Source organism: Carcharhinus amblyrhynchos, chromosome X (assembly GCF_965287045.1).
Source record: "Carcharhinus amblyrhynchos chromosome X, sCarAmb.v2.hapA, whole genome shotgun sequence".
Classification (NCBI taxonomy): domain Eukaryota; kingdom Metazoa; phylum Chordata; class Chondrichthyes; order Carcharhiniformes; family Carcharhinidae; genus Carcharhinus; species Carcharhinus amblyrhynchos.
Genome location: NC_137359.1, coordinates 3,635,525 through 3,652,334, shown reverse-complemented (window position 1 = coordinate 3,652,334; position 16,810 = coordinate 3,635,525). Strand labels below are relative to the sequence as shown.

Here is a 16,810-nt window from a genome sequence, read left to right as displayed (position 1 = left end):
TAGGCTTTCAGGAAGATCTACCCAGTGACTCAATGTTGCCACAGGTAATCAGATTGCTCTCAGCCTGACAGCCATGTCTGCCAAACACAGACTAGCTGACAGATTCTGTAGCCAACCAGGATGTATCAGCTTGTTATCATTCTGAACAAGCAGGAATGCAAGTAATCCAAATTCATGAAAAGCTGCCACCTCAGCCAATCATTAACAATCAAGCTTTGCTTCAGTGCAGTCTTCACTAATCAACTGGACCGTCCCGCTGGCAGAATGAAGCATTTGTCTATCCTGGACTCTGCCCTGACAACAGGATGAGCCAATCTCCAAACTTTATCTGATGGTACAAACAGCACCCGGCCCAATCAGGAAGCTCTCAGATGGATTGATATTTTCCCAACTAAACAGATGATTCCATTCTAAGATCTAAAGGGAAGCCGTCCAAGGAGAGTGATCCAGTGATCACGCCACACATGAGGAGACTCCTGGCAATTTTGTAAACAAAATGAGCCTGCCAATCACAAATTCATATCGACACATCAGCCAATAAGTGAGCGTATCACACTTGCTGTCGTTGGACAAAGCCAATCAGAATTCAGACACTAGATTCCCCCACACCATCCTCACCCCCTCCAGCTCCCACACTCCGAGATGTGTAACCAAAAGGGGCTTCAAATTCTGACCGCCAACCAATGGGAAGACTCCAACATTTGATCAAAGCCTGCCCTTTGCATTGGAACATTTACTTCTCAGAGCGACATCAGTATGAACCAATCAGTGAGACCTGGGATGTGTCAGAGGGGCCGCTCCTCAACTGCTCTGGGGCCGTTCCATCTCTGCTTGAATTAACCATAAACTATTGTAACCTGTAGCAGAGTCTCCTGTGATTTGTTGGAAGAACTTCATCGCAGCAGACTGCATGGAACTAAGTGTTTAAATTTCCAACTCCCATATGTACATTTTCTAAGCTTTCACTGATTGTTGAAAACGACAGATAATTGGAGGCTGCAATTTTGATAACACTGGCAGCGGCTTGCATGGACTGATTTGTCTGAAAAATTTAATGCTACTTTCTAACCTCAAATGATATCCATGCAATGCTTATGCATCAGGAAACATACTGACAATATCACTGAGTCCTGAAGCAGGGGAACATTCAAGTCTGACTGTGTGATAAAGTTAGACCCAATTTGCTTTTGCAATCACTGAATTGTTCCACGTATCCAGATGGCATTCTGGAACAACAATAACTCAAAACATCCAATACAGAGATATATCAACTGTGTGAGATTACAATTATGAGTTGATGGGAATCAGTTAAATGTGAGCATTTTAAACACAGTCTGCAGGTGTTTAGAATCTCTTTGGGAATGTTATTCCCTGGTCATAGCAACACCAAACAAAGAACAAAGATTTAGCAGGAGATAATGTGTCTGAGAGATTGAATCAACAAATAAGTGGTGTTTACTATTGGTGTTGCATTGGAGAGTTTTGGGTGGTGTGTTTCAAATTTTCAAGTTTTCTGTCTGATATTGTGATTTAAGACAAACAGATAAAGAAGAGAAATTGTATTTCATAAAGCTTCATTTTCAAAAGTCATTAATTTTGTACCATGGTTATGGGCCAGCGGCATGATTCCAAGATATTTTGCTGAACATGTGAGAATTTCAATTCGGACTCAAATTCACATGTGAGAATTAGATGCTTTTAATTGGTAACAGTGACTTAAAATTTGGGACATTTGAAATGTTTATGACAAATCTTGTATTGGGTGGCCCTTGGATGAAAGTTTGGCCCATAACTTCCCAATTAGCGGTGGAAAACCATGCACAACGAAAAACAATATAAGTTGTTGCCAATTTCACTGAGTTGAAAAATCGAGAGACAGCTCACATTTGGAGCATCAGTCTTCAACATTCAGCAGGCCCCAACACGACGCAGGTTCACTCTAGCCTTGACCACTTGTGATGGGTTGATTGGGAATGTCCAAGGTCCAGCTTTGAAACAGCAGTTTTAATGTCAAAGCACAGAGATCAAACGGTTTCCCTGCTATTATAAAGGTATGCTGTTTTTGTGTCTATTTCTGTTAAGTGATTACTGCCTTTGTTAATGTCTCTTGTCAAATGTAATTCCAAATGATTAATGAGGAATATCTTAATATGTATAAATTAACAAAGGTTTCGTTGTTTGATTGAGATCTCTGTAAATTATTTAAATATGGTCAGGGGAAGGGCGGCGAGTGTTCGTCACGTCCATTGTAGATTTTGCATGTTGCTGACTCCTCGCTCATGATCTCTGCATCAATGTTGCAACATTTAAATAACTTCTTTTATTTTAAGAAGCCAAGACAAAGGTGTGATGTCCCATCAGCGGAGGAAGATGATCCCAAATTTTCAGCCTGCACTGGATTCTGCAATACCTATCAGATAGATCGCTCACATCAGTTCACAGGAGGCTTGCAGACGTCATCATGAGGGGTACATTTTACTAAAGCATTTGAAATAGCTGTGTTGTATAATTCCCACTCCAAATGTAGAACTCATTTCACTCCAAGTCTTCACTCCAAGCCCCTCTTTTTGGAGGGTCGAAGGGCCTGTTTCCTGTGCTGTGTTGTTAAGAGACTTCTCATCATCAACATTGCATAAAAGAGACTCATAAACTTCGGAGAAACAACTCTGCTTAAAATAAAGAACAAAATCCCAAATGTCTTCAGCTGAAACTTATTACAAACACTGCAAATCCACTTTGTTATATATAAACGTTTGTTTGATGGAATTAACTGAATGTCACGACAATGTAGTAAAACATCATACATCTTCCTTTAAATTTCTGTGCATTGCATATCTGCAGTCAGAGAGCAATACAGTGTGGAATCAGGCCCTTCAACCCAACATTTCCATGCTGACCATGGTGTCCTCCCAGTTGGTCCCAGTTGCCCACGTCTGGCCCACATCCCTCTAATCTTTTCCATCAGATTACATATCCAATTTAAATAAAAATTGTTACTGTTCTACCTGCCTCAACCAGTTGTTCGGGCATCTGATTCCACAAAAACATCACCCTCTGTGTGCAGAAGTTGCCTGTTAGGCCTCCTTTAATTCTTTCCACTTTCACCTTTTACCTATGCCCTGTTATTTTCAATTCCCCTTCCCTGTTTCCATCCTATCTATGCCCGTCATGATTTTATTCATCGCAATAAGGTCACCTCATTTTCCTACGTTCCAAGGAATAAAGTCCTGGCCTCGCCAACCGTTCCCTGTAACACAGGACAATGAGTGCTGACTCCTAAATTGTCCATGCACTCTTTCCCGTTTTTACTGAAAGACATTTGCAGAAAAAAATCCACTCGAAGAAAGTCTGCTGCTTATATTCACTGCAACTAGAGCAGAATAAAATTGTGCAAAAAATAAACCTTCGGATCCACCTACTGATCGGGGCAAGTACCCAAATTTGGGCTTTTCTTTGAGGTAATTCCAGGCTGTGTATCAATCCCGACAGACTGAAAACACAGAAACAGAAGTTTGTACTTGGAGCGCATTTCCATGCATCAGGTCATCCATATTGCCTGGTCATGTGTGTGTGTGTGTGGGTGTGTGTGGGGGTGTGTGGGTGTGTGCCGTACAGTCTCCTTAAGGATTTAGGTCAGAGGTTATGGGCATCCTTGTCTAGCCCTTTCATTATCTTATTTGTCTCTATAAAATGTCCCCTGAGCCTTCTAAACTCCCATGAGTACAGACCCAATCTACTCAATCTCTCCTTAAGCTAAGCCCCTCATCTCCGGAATCAACCTGGTGAACCTTCTCTGCACTCCCTCCAAAGCCAAAATATCATTCCGCAAATAAGGGGACCAGAATTACACACAGTTCTCCAGTTGCGGCCTCACCAGTACCTTGTACAATTGCAGCAAGACCTCCCTGCTTTTGGGCTAGACAGGGTAGAGGCAGAGAGGTAATTTACACTTAGAAAGGAAACATGAACTAGGGGGCGCAGCCTCAAAATAAGGGCAGTCAATTTAGAATGGAGTTGAGGAGGAACTTCTTCTCCCAGAGGGTAGTGAATCTTTGGAATTCTCTGCCCATTGAAGCAGTGGAGGCTACCTCATTAAATGTGTTTAAGTCACAGGTAGATAGATTTCTGACCAATAAGGGAATTAATGGCTTTGGGGAGCAGGCGGGTAAGTGGAACTGAACCCCGATCAGATCTGACATAATCTTGTAGAATGGTGGGGCAGTCTCGAGGGGATAGATGGCCTACTCCTGCTCTTTTTTCTTGTGTTCTTATGTTCTCATAATCCATCCCCCCCTCGTGATAAAGGTCAACACTCCAGTTGCCTTCTTGATCACCTGCTACACCTGCAAAATGATGTTTTTGCCATTCATGCACAAGGACTCTCAGATCCCTCTGCACAGTAGCATGTTGTAATTTTTCACCATTTCAATAATAGTCCATTTTACTATTATTCCTTCCAAAGTGGATAACATCACACTTGCCAATGTTATAGTCCATCTGCCAGATCCTCGCCCACTCACTTAGCCTCTCCAAATCTCTCTGCAGACTTTCCGCATCCTCCATGCAATTAACTTTCCCACTCATCTTTGTGTCATCCACAGACTTTGTTACCCTCCATTCAGTCCCCTCCTCCAGATCGTCTATATATATGGTCAACAGTTGAGGCCCCAGCACTGATCCCTGCGGCACACCACCAGTAACCAACTGCCAACCGGAAAAGCACCCATTTGTTCCAACTCTCTACTTCCTGTTAGATAGCCAATCCTCAATGCAAGCTAACACTTTACCCTCAACTCTACGTAACTTAATCTTGTGCAACAATCTATTCCACGTCATGTTCTCTCACCTTGCAGCCTGAACAGATTTCATTATTGCAGAGTCCTGTTATTGCTTCTTACGTGGTTAAAATTAGGTTGTTTATTTTTACTTTGTGTTGTTTTATTGCCCTGCATTGTTTGGAGGAACGTCATGGGTTCTCATCTCTCTCTCCCTGTCTCTCTGTCTCTTTCCCTGTTTTATTTGGAAATTCTACTTGTTATCTGAATGTAAGGTCTTGCCTTCCTGGCGTGGAAAATCTTGTTGTTGGTGGCTTGACCTGGTGTTCTGAGAAGCTGTTCTGACTTCAAACTGTTCTGAGTTTATTAAGACAACTGCAGAATTCACCAAAATGACTTGGTTCCATTATCACATGAGCATCAGACTTTGCGGTGTTGAACTTGTTCAAAGGTTTTTGTTCATGGAAGGGTTTTTTTTTGTTTGGAGCAACTGAGACATATTTGTTTAACGTTGTACATTGTTTTTATTATTCCTATTGTTGCTTTGTTTTTGTTTGTAATTGGTGAAGTTGTTGCTGCCGTTTTTTTTTCCATACATGTTAAGGATAAGCCACCTTCAGCTGTTTGGTCTCCACATCAATCAGCAGGGTTGACCAATTGCACCCAAGCTCTGGACTGTGCAGCACAGGCAGTCAAAGTTATTGAACTGATGGCAATGCAGGAGGAAGTAACCCCACACGCTGAGCACACTGAACTACCAATTCAGAGTGTATTAGTGTGAGGGAGTGTATTAGTGTGAGGGACTATATTAGTATAAGGGATTTTATTAGTGTTAGGCATTGTAATACTGTGAGTTCCTTCACTGAAGTGGAGAGAGTGGACAAGGGTCCTGAGCCATTTGCACACCCTGACAGATAGTTATATATTTCAGAACATTCCATAAACCCTATCACATGAATTTTGTAATTAATGTTCAGAACCTTCCACTTAATCACTATACCAAATGCCATGGTGTGGAGATGCCTGCGTTGGACCTGCTTGGGCAAAATAAGAAGTCTCCCAACACCAGGTTAAGCTTCAACAGGTTTATTTGGAATCACGAGCTTTCGGAGCGCTGACCCTTCATCGGGTAAATGAAGAAGCCACTCACCTGATAAAGGAGCAGCGCCCCGAAAGCTCGTGATTCCAAATAAACCTGTCGCACTTTAACCTGGTGTTGTGAGACTTTTTACACACACTTTCAATGTACACACTTGAAAAGGCCAACGAGAGCTCAGGGGGCAAAAGAACAGGCCTGAGGCAGACACTCGGACATTTTGAGTTTCATTCCTGAATGATCAGAGTCAAGTGAAGGAATTAAATGTGGAATTGGTATCATGCTGATTATATTTGAGTAGAAATGCTGGGGATGAGTGAATTCCAATTTTATTAGTTCATCAACTTGACCAGAATTTTTTTCACTTTGCATTTGATGTACCCATGTGCAAAATTAAATTAATTCATGTCTCAACCTATTTGTTCAAACCAAAGAAAAAAACAACACAATTGATCTTGCAACCTCGTTATCTCTAAGGCGATTCCACAGGGTATAAATTAAAGGCACATTGAATGTCTCACTCAGAACTTAACACGGACAGTTCCCCAACTGCACAAAAGGAGAGATCAGCGCGCAATTAAAATGCACAAACCATCAATTGGCATGGGAAAAATATTCTACACAATCCTTGCCATCATTGGTGTTCCAGGTATGTGACCAGATCCATTGAAATAATATCTGTGTTGTTTCCTGTCATTATTCCGCGATTAATCACATTTTTAAAGACAAACTCTCAGTGATAATATGTTCTTTGAACGATTATCTGTCAATTGATTCAATAATCTTGTTTGTTCAAAAAATAAATGCTGATTTTATTCACAAATTCCACCAATTAACATCTTACAGATTCAACAGGAACATGCTGCAGGTGTCACACAAATCGGGGTGTCGGTGTTCACTCGGGGAAGACTTTCAAAGTTGTCTTTCTTTGAGAGTGGAATTGTATTGTGTGTGTGTGTGTGTATAGGTGTGTGTGTGTGTGTGTGTGTGTGTATAGGTGTGTGTATAGGTGTGTGTGTGTGTGTGTGTGTGTGTCTGTGTGTGGGTGTGTGGGCCTGTGTGTGTGTGGGTGTGTGTGTGTGTGTATGGGTGTGTGTGTGTGTGTGTGTGTCTGTGTGCTTGGTGTTGGCGATCCCAAGTCAAATTAGACTGTATCTTGCCAGCGACCATTTATTATTGGGTCCTCTTAACATTACATTGAGTGTTTGGTCCCAGCTAGAATGGAATAGTTTGTCGTTACACTGAAATCAGGCTTGATTGGCGAACAGTCTCTCCATTCCATATTGAGTCATACAAGATGATCAAAGGATTGGATAGGGTGGACAGTGAGATCCTTTCCCCTCGGATGGTGATGGCTAACACGAGGGGACACAGCTTTAAATTGAGGGGTGGTAATTATAGGACGGATGTCAGAGGTAGGTTCTTTACTCAGAGGGTCGTAAGGGTGTGGAATGCCCTGCCTGCAGCAGTTGTGGACTCGCCAACTTTAAGGGCATTCGAATGGTCGGTGGATAGGCATATGGATAACATTGGAATAGTTTAGGTTAGAGGGTCATTAGATTGGTTTCACTGGTCGGCACAACATCGAGGGCCGAAGGGCCTGGACTGCGCTGTAATGTTCTATGTTCTATGTTGTAACCTTTCTGCCATGCCAGTCTAATTTATGGAAATCAGAACAAGTTTGACTCTCTTTGGAAGTCGTTGTGTTGTCACTGTATCAAGAGAAGGATCTCAAAATTACGATTGAAGTAAACTAGTCTGTGTTAAAACGAGGGATAAACTGCATTACCGTGATGGTGTTTTATTCGTGTGAGGGACGGCATTCGTGAGGGGGTTTGTAAAATTTTGAGGCATTGTCTCAGTGGGAGGGGCTGTATTAGTGTGAGGGATTGTTTTGGGGAAGGCATTGTGGGAGTGCGGGGGATTGTATTAGTGTGAGGGCTTGTATTAGTGTCAGGGATGCTGTTCGTGTCAAACATTGTATCAGTGTGAGTTCCTTCACTGGAATGGAGAGAGAGGACAAGGGCACTGAGACATTCGATCATCAAGAAGGATGGTTTCATATTACATCACTTTCCAGATACTCCATCACTTGAATTCTGCAATTAATATTCCAAGATGTTCCTCTTCAATCACTATTATGAATGGGTACATTTAAATAAGTGGCAGCTACAACATACAATGCTCAAGAACACGCCTGAGGCAGCCACTCTGACATTTTGGATTTTCATTCCTGCATGATCAGGATCAAATGAAGGCCATTTCTGGAATGAAATGAGAACTGGATATCATATTGATTATGTTTGTGTGAACAGTACAAGTGCTTCGGGAACACATCTTCAAATCTTGTTAATTCATCAATTTGACCAGGATTTTTCATTTAAAAATTGACATATCCCCATGCAAAATTAAATTAACTGATGTCACCATCTATTTGTTCACATCAAAGACTAAAGAAAAAACATTGAATTATCTTGCAACGTTATTATCTGCCAGGCGATTCCACAGGGGATAAATTCAAAGCTTTTTAAACGGAACAGCTTAGTCCGGGTTGTTTTCCAATAGCACGGAAGGAGCGGTCACTCCGCACTGAAAATGCATGAACATCGGGAAAAGGTTCCGCACGAACCGTGCCATCATTGGTGTTCGTGGAAAGTGACCAGATCCATTGAAAGAGTGTGTGTGTTGTTTCCTGTTCTTATTCTGCGACTGATCACGTCACTGTCTGTATTAGACGCATGTATACAGAAAATCTGCAGTGATGGTAGGTTCCTGGAAGCCTTATGTCTGTGAATTATTTCAACTGTATGTGTGTGGTGTTGGCGAGTGGGTGCCCGAAACCAAATTCGACTCTCCCTTGACAGCGACCATTTATTAATGAGTCCTCTGTCAATTTGGAATTATCTTGAGTGTTGGGTCCCAGACTAGAATAGAATAGTTTGTTATTTTTTTTTATTTCAAGTCATGCTTACTGGCGTCTAATCTCTCCATTCCAGGGTGCAGCCTCTGTGTTTTGCCAGTGTAATATATGGGAAACACGGAAAGTTTGGCTGTTTTTGGAAGTTGTTGTTTCATCAATGTATCAATAGAAATATCTCGCAGTTACTATTGACGTAACCTGGTCTGAATAGAAATATACAACCCAGTGATGTTTAAATCATCCGGCCATATTGTTCGAATATTCAAAACCACGTTTCAAGGACATTTACTAATTATATGCATGGTGAGTATAAATTCTCAACTTGATTTATTTTTCACCCTTAACCCATCCCCATGCCCTCTGTTTTTTTTTTTCTCCCCTAACCTCAGTGGAAAAAGCCTGCTTGCATTCACTCTATCTATATCCATCAAAATCTTATACACCTCAATCAAATCTCCCCTCATTCTTCTACGCTCCAAAATGGCAGAGGTCTCTGGTAGTCCATGGATGGCAGTTCAGTGTTGATGTTTTCCGTCAATGGTGTGAAGTGTCTTGAGTGTTCTTGGAACGACACTCATCCAGGTTAGTGGGCAAGATTTCAACACTTGCCTGCGGTGTGAATGTTTGATAAGTCAGGGTTACTTCCTGCAGAATTTTCTCTCCAAACATACGAGTGTTGCTTTGAAATCTGTACCCGTCTCGTTTTCTGGAGGAATGCAGGTGAAGATAAAACAGAGAAAAAGGAAGTGTAGGATAGGCAAAAATAATAATGCACTACACATACACTACACAATGTCGCAAGTGCAGAGATGAAGTGAAAAATGGAAATAAGAAAATCAAACAGAGAACATAAAAACGATTCCTTGGTAAAGTTCAATAACATACAATGGTGCTTTACCAATATATTTCAGAGTTACAAAAAACGTTAATTAAGGAAATACTTTGCCAGCGATCAGAGAGGGAGACGTGAACTTGTGTTTTCAAGCAGGAGCTGTGGGAAATGATTATTTTGTCTGAACAAAGGAAAGGGACGATGCAGATTTAATAGAGCAAGAGGAATACTGAGAGTTTGACACGACAATCAGAAAGAGAGAGAAAGTTCTCAAAGCGTTGGAATCCCTGAAATATTTGAACTTTCCAGGGAACGACTGACTGTTTTTGTGCTTCGTAAAGGAGGTCACGGACGAGATAGCAGATGCTCTGAGGATGATTTTTCAAATCTCATCAGTTATAGGGGAGGAACCAGAGGACTGGAGAAATGCAAATATTGTCCCATTGAGTTAAAAGAGATGGAAGGAAATGCTGAACAATTATAGGCCTGTTAGCCTTACAGGAGAGATGGGCAAACGAGTAGATTCAATCCAGAGAAATAGGTTAAACCATCATGTCTAAATGCATACTGACTAGTCAGGGCTAGTCAGTATGGATTTGTTAAATGAAGGTTTTGCCTTACAAGTTTCATTGAAATCTGTGTGGAAGTGACAAGAAGAGTTAATGAAGGTAGCGTGATTATGGTTTTGTGCATTGATTTTAGCAAGGCATTGAGTAATGTCCCACAGGCAGATTGGTCAAAAAAAAAAGGAAAAGCCAGTGGGATACACGGTAATCTGGAGAATTGGATAAAAGTGGTTTTGAAACACAGAGTAAAGTTCGAATGATGTCCCTCAGATTGGAAAGTTGTTTCAAGTGGTGTTCCACAGGTCTCAGTGTTGAGACCCTTGCAGTTTAATTAATGATTTGGACGTGAAAGTGGGTTCATGGTTGGCAGACTTGCAGACGATACAAAGATTCAACGAGCATAGCGGCTAACTATAATCTCCGAACTGATATTGTTGTGGTGACGGACTGGGGGGTAAATTGGCAGATGGATTTTAGCACAGGGAAGGAGGAGGTGATGGAATAGCGAGGTGAAACAGTTGTCAGAGTACACAATGAATGGGAACATGTGAAGTGGGGTCGACGAAGTCGGGTAGATGAAGTGGGAGGTCCCTAAAGGTTTGGGATTGTTTTCCTTGGGAGGAAAAGAAAGCCGATGAGTTACTTGATTGAGGCGTCCAAATGAATGAGGGGGAGGAATAGAATGGGTAGAATAAAATTGTTTCCCTTGGTGGAGAATTCTATAACCAGGGGACATAAATTCCGAATAAGTGGCAGATGTGTCGAGGGGACGTAAGGACAAGCATTTTGACGCAGAGGGTAGACGGTGCCTGGGATTCACTGCCTGGGTTGGTAGTGGTGGCAGATTCAGTCTTTACAATGGATCTGCGACTTTCCTGTTGTGAGCTGCAGGGCCATGGGAGGGGTGTCGGGATTAGAAAGGGCACCTGGGTGTCATGGAGCTGGCATGGACAAAGTGGGCTGAATGCCCCCCCCCCACCATGCTGTAACTTTTCTCTGGTTCTATGTTCCGTGGAGGGGGTACATCATCTCGGAGTTGTCATGATCCTGAGGGATTTTGATATTGGGTGGGTTTGTTCCACGGGACCATATATGTTCCTGCAGTACCTGATGTCTTGGGAGCGAGTTAGGACTCTGATCCTTCAGGGGGAAGGGGTGGGCTGGAGATCCTATGGACCGCTGTCTCAAATCAAGTTCTGCTTGCTTCCAAGAAAGTGGTTCTGAATGTGAGCGAGTCTGATCCTCAAGGCTCTGAGCTTGTGGGGGGATTACCCTGGAGTGGAGGATCTGCTCCTGCCTTTTCACTGCACGAGGAGAGGCCTTTTCACTGCAAGGAAGGTGGGCTTGATACAACCTGTAGAAGGTGGTCACACTCTGAGTTTAGAGTGATGCCAGTGGGATCGTGTACTCCTTAGAGCCTCTTCGTCAGACGGGTTCAAGCTGGAGGGGTGTCTGATCCTGCATTTATTCTGAGATTTGTGTAACCCTTTGTAGGGTTTGCGATGCTGAGGGGGTGTTTATGCTGTGGAGGGAGAAACGTAATTCACAAAATAAAAAAACATACGTGTGCATGTGTGTGTGTGTGTGTGTGTTTGTGTGTGTGTGTGTGTGTGTGTGTGTGTGTGTGTGTGTGTGTGTGTGTGTGTGTGTGTGTCAGACTCTTTCAATCAATAAGGTGTTCTGCTCATGTCGTATTAAAGATTACCTTATCTCTGGTCAAATGCTGCTGCTTTCCTTTATATTTCTCTAAATCCATCTCCCAGGGATCTCAATACCCCACATATGTGTTAGATCATCACTGCCGGCTGTTAAAATCTCCTAAATTGTATGATTAAATGGAATTTTGCTTCTTTTTACAAACTCAAAATGTTTTTTTTTCAGGTAATTTTGGGAAATAATTGACCCTTATAGGCAATGTCAAACGATAAGAACTATCATTCAATAATCATTTCCTTGCCTCCTGTTCTCTCTGATGGAGTAGGTTATTGCAAAATAAAAATGAATATGATATCCTACATTCCACGCATTCTTGAATTTGAAATGCCTTGTGATCCTTTTTGAGAGAAGAAATCCGAGACTAACCTCCACTGGAATACACAATTAATGTCATGTTCCTTCTGGGAGAATCACTTTAAGATCTAGTTTTACAATCTTGATAAGATTCCATAGTTTCAAACATAATCATAATGGTTATCTGCTTGCACATGCAGACAGGGTCTGATGCTGAGGGAATGCTGCTTTGGAACAGGAATGGCTCTGATTCGATGAGGTCCAGAAGTGTAGATGTCATCGTGAAGGTCCCCCAACCCTGGAGAGGGGTCTGCAAGTGTAGGGTTGCTCATGCCTCTACGACCTGATCTCAGGAAGGAATTATTGATGTGACGGGCAAACAGAGGGAGGATCAAGGTTCTGCTGACAGTGGGCGGCTTAGAGGATATAATCCTGATTGGCATGATTCCGAGGGAATGGCGCAAACCCTGACTTATTCCTGAGTTGTTTCTGGAAAAGCGTGCCTGATACTGAGCAGTATTTGAATATTACGAAATGTGATTTGGGTTTGGTAAAATTCTGTAAGACAGATGTCACCAGGAAGACATATGTAACATAGAACATAGAACACTACAGCACAAACAGGCCCTTCGGCCTACAAGTTGCGCCGATCACATCTATACCTACCAAGCCATAGAACTATCTGTAACTTGCAATCCCATTAGATCCCATATACTCTTCCAGAAGTCTCTTAAAAGACCCCAGCGGCTCCACCACCACCGACGGCAGCCGATTCCATTCACTCACCACCCTCTGAGTGAAAAACTTACCCCTAACATCTCCTCTGTACTTGCTTCCCCGCACCTTAAACCTGTGTCCTCTCGTAGAAACCATTTCAGCCCTGGGAAATTGCCTCTGAGAATCCACCCTATCTATTCCTCTCAACATCTTATAAACTTCTATCAGGTTGCCTCTCAACCTTCGTCTCTCCAGGGAGAAGAGTCCCAGCTCCCTCAACCTGTCTTCATAAGGCATGCCTCCCAATCCAGGCAACATCCTTGTAAATCTCCTCTGCACCCTCTCAATAGTTTCCACATCCTTCCTGTAATGAGGTGACCAGAACTGCGCACAGTACTCCAAGTGGGGTCTGACAAGGGTCCTATAAAGTTGCAGCATTAACTCCCGACTCCTAAACTCAACCCCTCGATTAATGAGGGCCAGTATACCATGTGCCTTCTCGACCACATCCTCCACCTGTGAGGCGATTTAAGAGTCCTATGGACCCGGACCCCAAGATCCTTCTGCTCTTCAACACAGCAGAGACTCGTACCCTTGATATTGTACTCCTGCATCCCATTGGTTCTGCCAAAATGCCATGTTTGCTTCTGAAAAAAGAACAGAAAATGTTGAAAAACCTTAGCAGGTCTGGCAGAATCTGTAGAGAGAGACTGGAACCAACCCTTCCAGTCTGGGAGAATATTAATCAGAGCTTTTATTGTATTTTATTTTCTGGGAAGGATCTGAGATATTGGGCAGGCCTACTCCTGAGGAGAATTCAATCACAACATTCTTCATTTCAGTGGTTGGAGCTGATGGGAAATGGGTTCGATCATCGGGAATGCCCAACGCTGCCATGGGTCCATTCTTGGGGGTTGGGGTCTTTGGGGAAGAAATGTGTTGATACCAGCGTGAACAATGTTCAATACTGTGGGATGGATTAAAATGGAAGAGTGAATATTATTTGAAAGAGCGTCAGATAGGGCGAAGGTGCTATAATACTGCTTCTGTTTCCTTACTGTGAGAAGGGATTTTATCAAGCGGTACCTGAATTATCTAACAGCCAGTCTCAAGGAAAGTGGTGTTACTGGTGGGTTCTGATATTGAAATGGGAAGTGCAATGTTTCTCACCAAAAAGTTTGAGTTCCTGTGAGCACAATGGGCTCCAGTGGGCAGACATTTGACACATGACTTACAGTCTCTTTCCTTTTTCCTCTAGCGAATGTACTAGGAATTGTGATCCTCTCCCAGGGAAAGTGTGGCCTCTCCAAATGCACCACTCTCTACCTTGTATCGATGGCAATGGCGGATCTATTGGTCATTATATGTCAGGTCATACTGACTCATATCAAGTATTACTATTTCCCATCATCCTTCCTGGACATCACCCCGATGTGTAGTGTCCGCATTGTCTTGATTAGCGCGGCCACAGACTGTTCAGTCTGGTTCACCGTCACTTTCTCTTTTGATCGGTTTGTAGCCATTTGTTGCCAGGATCTGAAAAGGAATTTTTGCACCAGAGAAACTGCAGCCGTGGTTCTTCAGATAACATGCATCCTGCTCTTTTTGCAGAACATCCCCTTTTATTTTGCATACGAGCCTGGAGCAATCATCGACAATGCATCGTGGTACTGTGATATCAAGCCAGGTTATTTCACTAATCCCATTTGGGTGGGATTAGACTGGTTTGATACGATTCTCTCGCCATTGGTTCCATTTGCGTTAGTTCTGCTGCTCAACTCTCTGACAGTCAGACACATTTTAGTGACCAGTCGAGCACGTAAAGGCCTGAGGTCCCAGGGCAACACAAGAAATTACAGTGACCCAGAGATGGAGAGTAGGAAGAAGTCCGTGATTTTACTCTTCTCTATATCTGGCAGCTTCATACTTCTGTGGTTGGTGAATGTTATAGAGTTCTTCTATTATATCATTGCTGGGAAAAACACAATGGGTTACACCAATTCTGAATTGATATTTCAACAAGCTGGATTCATGTTGCTCAATTTAAGTTGCTGTACAAACACATTTATATATGGACTGACTCAGTCCAAGTTCAGAGAGCAGCTCAGGAATGCAGTTAAATATCCGGTTACAATTTTTCAGTTAATGACGAAACAAAACAACTGAGAATAACACGGAGGTGGATCCCTGTATTTCTTTTGAAGAATAAACAAAAAAAACTCAAACGGCCCTGTCTACAATCGGAGAAGGACAGTGTACATAGAACATAGAACACTACAGCACAAACAGGCCCTTTGGCCCATGAGTTGTGCCGATCACATCAACACCTATCTATAACCCCCAATCCCATAAAACCCCATATACTCATCCAGAAGTCTTTTAAAATACCCCAGCGAGTTCACCTCCACCACCACCGACGGCAGCCGATTCCATTCACTCACCACCCTCTGAGTGAAAAACTTACCCCTAACATCACTTCTGTACTTTCCTCCCCGCACCTTAAACCTGTGTCCTCTCGTAGCGACCATTTCAACCCGGGGAAATAGCCTCTGGGAATCCACCCTATCTATTCCTCTCAACATTTTATAAACCTCTGTCAGGTCGCCTCTCAACCTACGTCTCTCCAGGGAAAAGGGACCCAGCTCCCTCAACCTAACTTCATAAGGCATGCCTCCCAGTCCAGGCAACATCCTTGTAAATCTCCTCTGCACCCTCTCAATAGCTTCTACGTCTTTCCTATAGTGAGGCGACCAGAACTGCGCACAGTACTCCAAGTGAGGCCTGACAAGGGTCTTATAAAGTTGCAGCATTACCTCCCGACTCCTAAACTCAATCCCTCGATTAATGAAGGCCAGTACACCATACGCCTTCTTGACCACCTCTTCCACCTGCGAGGCTGATTTAAGAGTCCTGTGGACCCGGACCCCAAGATCGTTCTGTTCTTCAACACTACTAAGACTCCTGCCCTTGATAGTGTACTCGTTCATCCCGTTGGTTCTGCCAAAATGGACGACTACGCATTTATCCGCGTTGAAGTCCATCTGCCACTTCTTCGCCCAGTCCTGCATCCTATATATGTCCTGCTGCAACTTTTGCCATCCTTCCAGACCATCCACAACACCACCGACCTTCGTGTCATCAGCGAACTTACTTACCCATCCTTCCACTTCCTCATCCAGGTCATTTCTGAAAATGAGAAACAGCAAGGGTCCTCCACTGGTGACTGACCTCCATTCAGAAAAAGACCCATCCACAACCACTCTCTGCCTTCTGCAGGCAAGCCAGTTCTTGATCCACAAGGCCAAAGGCCCTTGGATCCCATGCCCTCTCACTTTCTCAAGAAGTCTTGCATGGGGGACCTTATCAAACGCCTTGCTGAAGTCCATGTACACCACGTCCACGGCACTTCCTTCGTCAATGTGTTCAGTCACATTATCGAAGAACTCAACAAGACTCATAAGGCACGACCTGCCCTTGACAAATCCATGCTGACTATAATTTCAGGCTGCACCGGACTTCAACTTTATCCTCCATTTATTTCATGCTCAACTCACCAGGGAGCTCCACTGCCACCGAATGTAATTTTAGAACCAGTGTGTAATGTTTGCAATCCTACAGTCCTGCCACAACACTTTAGGCTCAGAACCATCGAATTATGGCTCAGGCATAAATTCCACTCTGACTTGTCTCAGTGTCAGTGAAAGCACCTCAAACTGTACTGATCCCTTTTAAATGTTAAGTAGGGAAGCCAACCCAAAAGTTAATCTCTTATAATTAGCAAAATCAATTTTCTGAATTACTTCCCTATAACATTGAACAAAGAACAACACAGCCCGGGAAACAGGCCCTTCGGCCCAACGAGCCTGGGCCGCCATTTTAACATTGTGCTTTTCC

General features: G+C 43.1%; 1 protein-coding gene across 1 annotated transcript in view; it reads left to right on the top strand.

Annotated features, from left to right (window-relative positions):
• Positions 1-15,082, top strand: part of LOC145361907 (putative G-protein coupled receptor 139) — a 39,478-nt gene extending 24,396 nt beyond the window's left edge. The window contains exon 2 of the mRNA XM_080217893.1: positions 14,175-15,082. Within this exon, the coding sequence (XP_080074019.1) occupies positions 14,175-15,082 (908 nt within the window). The remainder of the gene's footprint in view (positions 1-14,174) is intronic.
• The last annotated feature ends 1,728 nt before the right edge of the window (positions 15,083-16,810 follow it).